Raw genomic sequence first — 12,399 nt, 5'->3', positions numbered from 1 at the left:
ATTATTATTATTATTATTATTATTATTATTATTATTATTTGAACTAGTTCGGACTTTATAGTATTCTGATTGAAATGTCATCCAAACAGGTAAAGGTAGATTAATTAAGATTGAACAATGAATTAGTTTGACTTATTTGTCTCCTTTAACATGAATAACCTTCCCTTTTTTTATCATGTGCTAATAATTTCTGTTCCTATCCCATATTGCATGCATTAAAGCGTGACGTGACTACAAAGTAATTTTTTGGGTCTGAGTATAAAAATCTGCCATTTGCACAATATTGAACATACCGAACTACAAGATACATTGCTACCTGCAGGCTACACCAATTAAGTATATATAGCAATCTCATATTGTAAGTTTCTTTTTATATGCATATATATTATGATGCAATTTTCATCTATAGCTAGTCTGTAGAAATTATTCAATTAGACATATGTGTGGATCCAAGAGTATACTTAGATTTATTATTGAGGATTAGACATATGTGTGGATCCAAGAGTATACTTAGATTTACTATTAAGGATTAGACATACCAAAAAATTAGATTATTTTTGGGTTAGGTTATTGTGAGAATGCTATTAATTTTTCGTGAGAAATGAAAATATTAAACAAGTTAGTATTATAATTGTAATGACTGAATCAAAACAAAATTTTATCAGTTTTGTATTCTTAAGTTGATAAGACTTTTGTTTTCGAATTTATATAAATTGCTCTTCCATAAGTGCCAAATCCAGCACAGTATATATATAGGGAGATGCACTTCAATGCGCGCGGCCATCCGCGTGCGGTTCTAAAAACTCTTACTCCTATTTCATTTTAATTAATTGATTTAATTCATATTCAACTAAATTTAAGTAAATTATTTGTTAAATTCTAATTACAACTTTAATTGTGGATTAATAAACTCTATTTATGATTTACGAAACTATAACTATATAATCAATAAATTCTAAGTGGGGACTATTAAAGTCTCATTACGAATAATAAATGAACCAATTATGGATTAACAAATTATAATTATGATTTACTAAACTCTAACTATGAATGAATTATGAAACTATAATTATATACTACCTCCGGCCCGGAAGACTATATTTATTTTGTTCGCCACAAGTTTTAATAAATGTTAGATAAATGTGTTGAGAGTGGAGAAATGAGTCAATTTTTGTGAATGAGAGTGAAGAAATAATGTTGGGTCGTAGTTGTAAGGCCACATCCAAGAATGATTTGTGCATATTATTATGAGACGCACAAAAAAAGAAATTAAGCATACTCTCATGAAACGGATATAATATTATTAAAATATAAATTAAAAATAATTGAGAATTAATATATATATATATTTGATAAATTACACAAGTAAATAAAGAAATTCAGAGACCGTGCGATAGATGACTCGAACTCAGAAACTCAGGTTGTAGCGTCCACGCACAGTTTGGATGTCCACACCCAAGTTTTAGTCATATATAAACGAGAAGTAGAAACTTTTCCCCTAGTAACCTAGAAATCTTGATGCTTCTTATTATTATAATGTTTCTTTATATTTACAATAATAATTTTTTTATGATATAATATTTTATATATTGCAATTTTTTTATCACTTGTATAATAATAATAATAATAATAATAATAATAATAATAATAATAATAATAATAATAATAATAATAATAATAATAATAATAATAACAATTCATTTATAGAAGTACTTAGTAAGGAATGAAAGACTTTAATTAATTCTTCCTACATAAGATTAGTCCAGATCCGCACGTAACTCAAATTCGAGAGAAAAAGTTGGAGAAAATAAAAATGGTACACTTACTAACCTCACGTAGAAGATTAAGTTCAATTACTCCCGGATAATCGGATGATAATCAATTAGTACATCCCCCCTATAAGAAATAAGGCAAATTTCATGGCAAAATTATAGACATAGAACTGTTGGCATTTAAATTTCTAAATATGATTTTGACTAAAAAAAAATCAAATTAATTATAGGACACATTTCAACAACCGCCCACATAAAACGGATCTATTTGTGATATAAATCCCATAGTAAATTAATTTAATTTTTAGATTCCAGTGAATTATATATTTTGTTAATTACAATTTTCATTAGAACCACGAATTCGATTGGATTGTTTCCTTGTAATTCCAACGAACTATTTCAGTTGGAATTAGTTTGGTTTTCTTGTAGCAGCAATATTGTACATATGCTATGTGCGCCTAACATATAATATCAAATACGCGATCTATTATAAATGCCACATATACACGTTGGCGTATGTATTATGTAATTTAATTATAGGATGATAATGTATGAATTGATAAACGCCAATTTTTTGAAGGGAAGAACTTTCCGAATTATCAAATTATTATTCTACTTTATGGAATTTTTGTATATATTTTTTCAAATAGTGGAAATGATTTTGTTAAAATTCAACATCAATTTGTGCATAACCCATCGATAACAAAAACAAAGTAATTAATCAGAAGGAGCAAAAAAAATAAAAAATTCATAAACACAGAGTGGCATGCAGCGATTTATAAAGCGCACATGGGTTTCTTGACATTCATAATTTATGTCATCTTTGTACTGAATTATACCTCTATCTATTTACAGTCTGTAATTAAAAATAAAAATAAAATAAAATTTGATGGGCAGTGAAAAGAGTTGCTTTGATCCGAAGTTTTGACTCAGTAAAATCATTTCAGTTAAACTCTATGAAGTCATGCTCCTATCTTTCCGCGTTTGCCAGCAAAAAAAACAAACCACCTCTTCTCGTTGTTATGGATAAACATTTCTTTTTGGTAGAATGTTTGAAGTATTTCCCATTTATATAAATTAATTAATCCTTATAGTTGTAGATAAAGATTTATATATATATATATATATTAGAAATGCATTATGATACATTGCTTCCCGCGTTTACTCTTATGCGATTTTGTTAAGTCATGCGTGCAAGCTATTTCTTGATAATCTCATCCCACCTCCACCACCACTATTTCTCCTCATTCTCTTTAAGCTTCTCCTCATCAATCTTAATATCTCTCTCTATATATATAACAATAACATCGCTTTCTAAATCTCTTGAAAACAACCACTAAATTCTTTTCTCTTACTGTTTCTCCTATTCACAACATATATATATATATATATATCGTCTACATCCATTCAAAAGGCCTGTCTTTTTTGATCGACATCTCGGTGAATCATTAAGTAATGCTCTCACTGTTTTGCATTCTTGAACTATTCTATTTCTGGTAAGTTTCACAACTGCAATATATTGTTCGAATTCTTCATATGTATTTCATGTCTGTGTGCGTTTAATTTGAAGACCCAAATCTGTAATTAATAGTATATTTTTTTTCTGTAGCTTGTAAGCATCAATAACTTGTTATTTTATTATTATTAATAGTGTTGGATGTTGCTTATAGAGCAAGCCATTGAAGATTGGAGATCATGGGAAGCCATCTGAGCAAGAAGGGTGATGAAGAAAGCTCAGGCAAGAATCTGGGGTTCTCGAGAGAGCTGAACTCGTACGAGGCGGCCTGCAAAGTGGACGCCGATCTGCAGGCGTTCGACACGTCTCTGCAAGCTCGCACAAGCAATGTGATCAGCTCTCTGGCCGCAGGAATGGAGGTGAGAGCTGTATCCTTCGATTCACTGCGACAAGTGACGGAATGCCTCCTCGACATGAATCAAGAAGTGGTGAAGGTCATCCTAGAGTGCAAGAAAGATATTTGGAAGAATCAAGAGCTGTTCGATCTCGTGGAGGATTACTTCGACAACAGCCTCAAAACCCTCGATTTCTGCGCCGCCCTCGAGAAATGCCTCAAGCGCGCCCGAGACAGCCAGCTGCTCATCCTCCTCGCGCTCAATCAGTTTGAAGAAGAAGACCAAGGCGGGGAAATTAGGTATTCCAAAACGTTGGAGGAATTGAGGAATTTCAAAGATGCAGGGGATCCCTTCACCGATGAATTTTTCCAGATGTTCCAATCTGTTTATCAGCAGCAGACGCACATGCTAGAGAAGCTGCAGAGCAAGAAGCATAAACTGGACAAGAAGCTCAAGTACATCCACTCATGGAGGAAGCTTTCGAGCATAATATTCGCAGCAACTTTCGCGGCCGTGCTGATCTGCTCGGTGGTGGCAGCGGCGATGGCGGCCCCGCCTGTGGCGGCCGCGTTGGCGGCGGCGACGTCGATTCCGCTGTGGTCGATGGGGAAGTGGATAGACTCGGTGATGAAAGGGTACGAGAGCGCAATGAAGGGGCAGAAGGAGATGGTGAACTGCATGAGCGTGGGGACTTTTGTTACCATTAAAGATTTGGACAGCATCCGCGTGCTGATCGATCGGTTGGAGATGGAGATGGAGTCGGTGATGGGAGCGGCGGAGTTCGCGATGATGAACGAGGAGGCGGTGAGAGTTGGGATCGAGGAGATTAAGAAGAAGTTGGATGTGTTCATGAAGAATGTTGAGGAGTTGGGGGCGCAGGCTGATAACTGCAGCCGCGATATTAGGAAGGCGAGGACTGTGATTCTGCAGCGGATCATCAAGCCGCCGCCGCATTGAACAATTCATCGTCTCTTATATTTATATCTATATATGTCTGTGTAAGCATGTTGAACTACAGCTCTCGATCGACCTTAATTAATTATGTCTGCTTAGTATTAGAGATTGAATAAATGGAATGTTGGTAAAGTTTAATTAGTTGCTGAGTTGCTACTGGTATAGTATATATTCTTATATATGAATTGACCTGAGTTTCCGGTAGGGATGTCAATGTAGCCCGAAACCCGTGGGCCGACCCGAATAACCCGATAAAATTAGAGGGTTAGAGTTGAAAAATCGCAACTCGAAAAAACCTCCAGTCCGATTAGCCCGCACCCGACTAACCCGGAACCCGATAGGGCTAGCCCGAAAACCCGGTGGGCTGACGGAATTGTGACTGATGCATCCAGTTACAACTTCTGCAATGTTTAGATATATGGTATTTGATTAAATATATATATGTAGTCTCATTAAAAAAAGTGAAATTAATTAGTTAGAATATATGTGTGTGTGTGTGCAATCTCATTAAAAAAATGAAATTAATTACGGATTTTTTGTAGAAATTGATTATTAGTATCTCATTAGTTAGAAATTAATTATTAGTATCTCATTTCAAAGTGATACCAATTTTTTTTTTCTGTCAATGAGACGTGCATGGCAAATTCACTAATTATTCAGTAATAATCCAGATTGATTCTAGTGCATTGATACATGTTAAATTTTACTATCTCATTTTAATATAATTTTGTTTATGTAATCTTGAATATCTTATATTTTTGCATTTCATGCTTTGCTATATAATTTATATTTTTAATATCTATGTATATTTTATACATTATACATTAGTTCATTAGGAATAATAAAATACAAATGATAATTTTATTTTTACTCCTTTAACCTGATTAGCCCGATGGGCTAGCCCGAAACCCGAAAGTTTAGGGTTAGGGTTGAAGATTTACAACCCGAAAAAATCTCTAACCCGATTAGCCCGCACCCGACTAACCCGGAACCCGATAGGGCTAGCCCGAAAATCCCGTGGACTCGATTGACATCCCTAGTTTCGGGTAATATAATGACTCGTTTAATTTATATATTTTGGTATATATATAGCTTTGTTCTTTTATATATAGGATTCGCAAACAGTTAGCAATTCATTTTTGTCGTAATTGTATATATTCCATACGTAAATCGAAAAGTCTGTATGTAAATGAAAAGTGGCCGAGGAAATAAAACACAGAATTCGAGTGATAGAGTCAGTTTGATCCGCAGATAAGAGTTAAAACACAATTTTATTTTAAAACTCCATTACTATATGGAGCTTTGTCATTCATAATGATATACGAGTAGTTTCACTTAACATTTGGGATTCTAATTAAATAGAGAGGCAACACTTTATTCATAAAAAAAAATTATTCATATAAATAAAATTGTGAAAATAGTTTTATTGTGACCAATATCGTATGACAATGTATTTTACACCGTTATATAATTTTGCAAAAGTATGTAATAGTCTCGAAAAGTGCGTAGTGTAAAATACACTGTTACACTTCTACGATTTTACGAAAAAAAAGTGTGTAGCATTGTAAAATATTCTATTACACACTTTTAGCGATTATTATACGATTTTGTGAAAATTGTGTAACAGTGTAAAATACATTTTTACACATTTTTTGCAAAATCTATAATGGTCGCAAAATTTTGGAGGCGTCATTCAGTGAGGCTACGACAAACGAGGCGGTGGGTGCCCTGGATAAAAAGCGAAAGTGGTGACGGTGTTGGAGAATCGAGAGAGAGAAACGGTGGATAATCAACAGAGAGAGAGAGAGAGGAGAAAGGCGAATGAAACGGAGACTAGAAAGAGAGAGGCGTCGGGTTGTGGTGATGATGGCACAACATAGGGCAAAGGGTGTGGCGGTCAGGTGATGGCGGTGGTGGTGGCCAAGGCAAACACAGGGAGGGGCGAGGATAATCGTAGGAAAGAAGGAAAGCGAGAGAGAGAGAGAAAAATGCAAACTTAACACGATAAAAACTCAATCTATTGCATGAGCTATCTTCTCTGCTTTACAGTACCTGAGCTTAATTAAATTTCATTCAATACAAATTAAGAAGAAAAATGCAAATTGAAAATTTCTATATTTATTATGATAAAATGTTGATTTAATGCATCTTATAATTAAGATAAATTTTGGAATACATGTGGATTTAATACAATTATATATTTAAGGAAAATAGAGTATATCAATAAACATATTTGACTTTTGAGGCACATATACATTGGGTGTTAACTGTTAATACAATTATAAAAATGAATGTTAATTAGCCATATTTAAATGTCCGTAATTAATGAATGTAATTAACAAATTAATTAATACATAATGAATTTCAAAAACAGAAAGATAAAAAAAGTAGAAAAATAAAAGTTACTATATACGGCAAGCCGGTTTTATTATTATATATTATATAGATTATTTATATATAAAAAAAATCAAATAATTAAGGGTATATTTACACTAAAAAGGTTTGTATTTCTAATTTTTTATTTTCATGGGTAAAGAATCCTTTTATCATATGAAATAGATTAGATTAGTCAATTAACTCTTAAATACTCATGGTTATACATATTGTGAAACATTCACTTATGAAACACTCATTGAATATACTCTCTCTGTCCATGAATGAGTACCTAGTTCTAGTTCTTTAAAATAAATAAAAGAAAAGGAATTAATGAGGTGATTAAAACTAAAAAATGAGCTCTTCATATGTTTCTTATACCTAGTTCTAGTTCTTCAGTAAAAAAACTTGATGTGATAGAAAATGAAAAAGTTGATGCTAGAATGATGCTTTGCATATAGAAATTGATGATGTAGAGAATGATAATGATGCTTTGAATATATTTGATCTAAGAACTTGGATAGTATATATAACTTAAGATATAACTTAAGAACTAATAGGGAGCAGTTATTCCACAAACCTCCCTTAACATAATAGGGAGCAGTTATTCCACAAACCTCCCTTAACATATAACTTAAGAACTAATAATGACCTTAGATCTTCTAGTATTAAACGGCTAAGATTAAATATCTAACATATTTTTTGATTCATTTTATTGTACTATAAAATTCATGTCATATTCCACCCGAAGGCTAAATAGGGTATTCATATTTGACTTTCCATGTTGATAACAAAATTCTACCGATTTTTGCGCCTCAATTTATTTGTTATTAAAGATTTCGAATTATCAAATCAATTAAATGCATCCAACCTAATCACTTTTATCTACATGAACTGATTGAATTTTTAAGATAGAACTTCATTAAAAAAAAAATAGGGTTCACTCCCCATTTGTATCAATTGGAGACAGCAAAGGCTTGAATAGCTACGATTTTCCGACGACGTCAACGAAACCTTAACAATATTCCGACTTAGAAATGGCACGAATTAAACCGAATCGTTCGGGTGAGATTAGATTTGCTATGATTTACGAATTACAAGTTTGAATTCCTTTGATTTTTTTTAATGCTTGACGTCTTTTTTTTGAATCAACTCAAGGCGGCGCAAGCTGGAATAGCTGCAATTTTCCGGCAACGTTCACGCAACATTTACAACAATCCGGCTTAGCATTAGGTGAAAAACTGAAGAGGAAGAACAGGGAGACATCTAACGCAGGCCCCGCTAAAAATTTCGTAATCCCTGTAGTTGGTTTGGGATCTCCGGTAGCTCCTGCGAAGAAGACAATGACTGCCAAAATTCATGTACAATTTATAAATTCATTAAATGTCAAGCAATTGACTTCTAACATTACTTTGTCCGATCAAAAAAAAAATGTCAAGCAATTGTTCAAATATTCTAGCGTAGATACTGTACTAATGCAATCCATTCATGCGCATATATTGTATTATTCACATACTGATGCATCCTATTTATGCGCATACACTAAATTATTCACGTGTCAATGCATCTTATTCATGTCGATTCATACGTCAATTCATATGGTTGTTCAACACTACAAATCAATGTGACAATCACAAAAATATGAGCATGTGCATACCAAATGAACGAACAAAAAGGTATCAATGTATGAATCGCTTTATAACTGTGGATGAATAAAAAAGTATGTGTACTTCATCAAAGTATTAGCAACGAAACAATGACGTGTTCATTATATATTATGAAATCCGGTACTGACTCATTCAACAAGTTCGTGAATATGATGCAATAATACGTGAATAATTCAGTGTGTAGGTAATAATATGATGCTTCGTTATACGAATATTTCAGTGTATGCGCATGAATAAGATGAATTAGTATGTGAATAACTATATATTATATGCATGAGAATAGGCAAAATCTCAAATTTTAAAAGTTTAATGTGTAATTTCTGTAGACTAAAATTTTTTTACGTTGCGTGAAGTTAGATATTCTTTTTGTTTTTTGTTTTTTTTTTTATTTGCGTGTTTGAGTATTTCAGAATGATAAAGAAATAATGAGATCAATTCTATAATTGTTATTGATGTAAACAATCCCTTTAATTATGGAAAAGATAACCACTAAGAAATTGAAATTACCTTTGTATCCAAATATTGAAATTACCGTGAATTAGATGCATAAAATTTGGATCAAATCTGGTCGTTTATCTTTAGAGATCCATTGGCTTATAATGGTTCTTAATTTATATCCTAAATGTAGTTCTTATTTTAGCCTAACCATATATATATATATATATATATATATATATATATATATTGTTAATAAAACTAGAGATATCTTAATAGAAAAAGGTCCCTTAAGAGAGTATAATCTCACATTCCCCATATATGAGCTTGGTAGATATTTTACATATTCTCATTATACTAGAAAATTACCAAATGATGAGAACCAAGAAAGAAAATGGTTAATGAATTCAAAATATGCAAATGAAGTATATTACTTTTGCTGTAAATTATTTAAATCATATCAAAGTAAAAAAATAGTTAGCAATTTGAACAGTGGGAAATATATACATGATAAACTTAAAACACATGAGAATGGTGTTGGGAATATTAATAATACGAGAGCTTGGATTAATTTGCTTATTTGATTGAAACACAATCAAATAATTGATAAAGATTTACAAGTACACATTAAGAACATCGGAAATAAGTTTTAGTTAGAATTATTGTTGTTATGAAATGTCTTGCTACACGTAATTTGACTTTCGATGGGGATAATGAGGAAATTTATCGAAACAACACTAGTATTTTTTTTTGGTTTACTTGAATTAACTGTAAAATTTGAGCATATTAGCGACGCGACTAATGAACTTAAAAATTTTGAATTTTTATTTGGCATAAGTATATGGCATAATATTTTAAACAAGATAAATTTGATTAACGAAAAAAAATACAATCTAAAGATATGCAAATTGATGTTGCAATAATTATCTTGAAATGTTTAATTTCTTATTTTGAAGAATATAGGGAAGAAGGTTTTCAATCGGCCTTGACATTATTAGCTAAGGAGCTTGCATCTAAAATGAAAATTCATCATATTTTTCCTCCAAAATAGGATTAAATATTTTGAAGAGTCTTTTAGGATTAATTATTTTATTATTTATAGTGGATATTGCTATTTTATCTTGACAACACGAATCTTGACACGTTTGGTTTCGGCACGAGAATTAAGGAGTTGTAGATTAGTGTTTTAAGTGTGTAGGTAATAAAGTATAAAAGTGATAAAGTAGGGAAAAGAAGGTAATAAAAGTGATAAAGTAGCATAGAGAATGCAATAATTATTACCTTATTTTGAAATGTGTCAAGATTCGTGGGATGGCCCAAAAATGAATACATGTCAAGATTCGTGGGACGGAGAGAGTAGTTTTTTAAGATATTTTGATTTTTTTGTTTAATCATAAGATGCTATACTCATTGAATGAGAATACATTGCATAGCACATTAAGCTTCAAGATGCCTTAAAACACATTGATACTTTGACATTGATGCTGAAGATTTATTTTATGAATTGCAAGTGCAACAAATGTGTTTACCACAAAAAAATGAAGTCATTGGTGAAGTTCTTGAGTTTGCTAAACTTTTAGATTGTTTTATTAATGTTTCTACTGCATATAGGATACTGTTGACTATAACAGACTTAACAGTTACTGTAGCTTTAGCTGAAAGAGGTTTTTTTAAATTAAAATTGATAAAATCATATTTATATTCTATTATGTCTCAAAAAAGATTAAATGGATTAACAAATTTTACATGTTGAAAATAAGGTATTAAAAAAACTTGATCTTGAAGATGTTATTGATGATTTTGCTTCACAGAGTGCTAAAAAATTTAAATTATTTCAATAATTATTTGATTATTATTTAATAATTTATTACTATATTTTATCGTTAATATTTAAATTGTTCAGTTTAATTGCAAGTATGAAAAGCCACCATGTACAACAAATAAAGAAAGGGACCCCTTGTGTTAAAAGAGATCATCACGCACACAAGGGCCACTTTATGTGTGTGAGTTGATTTAGCGGTAGAGTAGTTAATGCCTTAATATTTTTTAAATTGATTTTAATTGATTTTTTTCATATAAAAATTATTTAAAATTTAAAATTCAACTAAATATAGCTTCACTATTTATAATGTACTATGCATTGTAGAAAAACCTACATTTTTCAATGTGGGACTCAATACTCAACTTAATGTATTTATAGTGTACTACACAATGTAGAGAATCTGACATTTTTAATGTGGGATTCAATACTCAACATAGTGTAGCTTCACTATTTATAGTGTACACATTGTAGAGAATCCTACATTTTTATTTTTCAATCAATGTAATTTTAAATTTTAATTAATAATAATAATAATTATATAAAATCAAATTTAAGAGTTGAGGTGTCGTCTCTACCATAGTGAAGGGTGAGCTCTTAAATAGTGGGGTCCCCACTATTTAAGAGTCCATATTGGTTCTCTATAGTGGATGCCCTAAGACCTCTGAAATGCACGGACTAACCCTGAACGTGGATTCAAACACAATTAGAAATCAATAATTTAAGAATTCATCGTTAAAATATGAACTAGCATTTGCATCCCGTGCAATGCACATGAAAATATTTTTAATTTTTATATTTATATAAAATTAATACTAATTCAATTATTATACTTATAAATATAATAAAAAATTTATTTTAATTGAATATATTTGAATTGAAAATATAAAAAAGAATTCACAATTATAAAATTTGATATTATGAAAAACAAAAACAAAAAAATAAGTTAAAAAAATTAAAATGCTAATTAAAAAGAATTAAAAATATATTTATTCAAAAAAGATAAGAGATGAGAGATGAGAGAGAAATTTATAAAACTTTAATATTTAAACAAATTTAATTTTTACATTTTAAATCAAATATTTTCATAAAATATATCATATTAAAGCTCTTATCGTGATTTTTGATTTAATATACATATTAAATATTTTATAATTAATCGAATTTCAAAATTTTGAAAAGAAATGTAACAACAAATAAGATGTTAAAGAAAATGAAAATTAAAAAGAAAAATATATAATTTATATATAAATCTTCAATTTTATTATAACTATAAATTGCTACTCAATTTTGAAATTAATTTGAAATTGATTTTAAATTGAAAACTCCTTTTTTAATATAGTATAAATTTAAATTACCTATAATAATTACAAATATGATTCAAAATATGAACTTGAATCGGGCTAAATAAACTTTTAGTCACAATTTTTCGGTAGAACTAAAATCTGTTTGACATTATTGAACGGGTCAACTACCACTCATTGATACGACGTCGTAAGGCCAAAGCCTAAAACCTTGCAGGACAGTT

At 30.7% G+C, this 12,399-nt stretch overlaps 1 protein-coding gene across 3 annotated transcripts; it reads left to right on the top strand.

Moving 5' to 3' along the window:
* The first annotated feature begins 299 nt into the window (after positions 1-299).
* On the top strand, positions 300-4,718 carry LOC131000864 (UPF0496 protein At4g34320-like). Of its 3 annotated transcripts, none has more exons than XM_057926991.1 (2): positions 300-358; positions 3,443-4,718. In XM_057926991.1, the coding sequence occupies exon 2, from the start codon at positions 3,468-3,470 to the stop codon at positions 4,578-4,580; it is 1,113 nt and encodes a 370-aa protein (XP_057782974.1). In that variant the 5' UTR covers positions 300-358; positions 3,443-3,467; the 3' UTR covers positions 4,581-4,718. The 3 variants fall into 3 exon arrangements, with proteins under 3 accessions (XP_057782974.1, XP_057782973.1, XP_057782971.1); XM_057926990.1 differs by lacking the exon at positions 300-358 and adding an exon at positions 2,964-3,268 and having other exon boundaries at positions 3,424-4,718; XM_057926988.1 differs by lacking the exon at positions 300-358 and adding an exon at positions 2,965-3,268.
* The last annotated feature ends 7,681 nt before the right edge of the window (positions 4,719-12,399 follow it).

Source organism: Salvia miltiorrhiza, chromosome 8 (assembly GCF_028751815.1).
Source record: "Salvia miltiorrhiza cultivar Shanhuang (shh) chromosome 8, IMPLAD_Smil_shh, whole genome shotgun sequence".
NCBI classification, from domain to species: domain Eukaryota; kingdom Viridiplantae; phylum Streptophyta; class Magnoliopsida; order Lamiales; family Lamiaceae; genus Salvia; species Salvia miltiorrhiza.
This window is presented reverse-complemented; position numbering and strand designations above follow the sequence as displayed.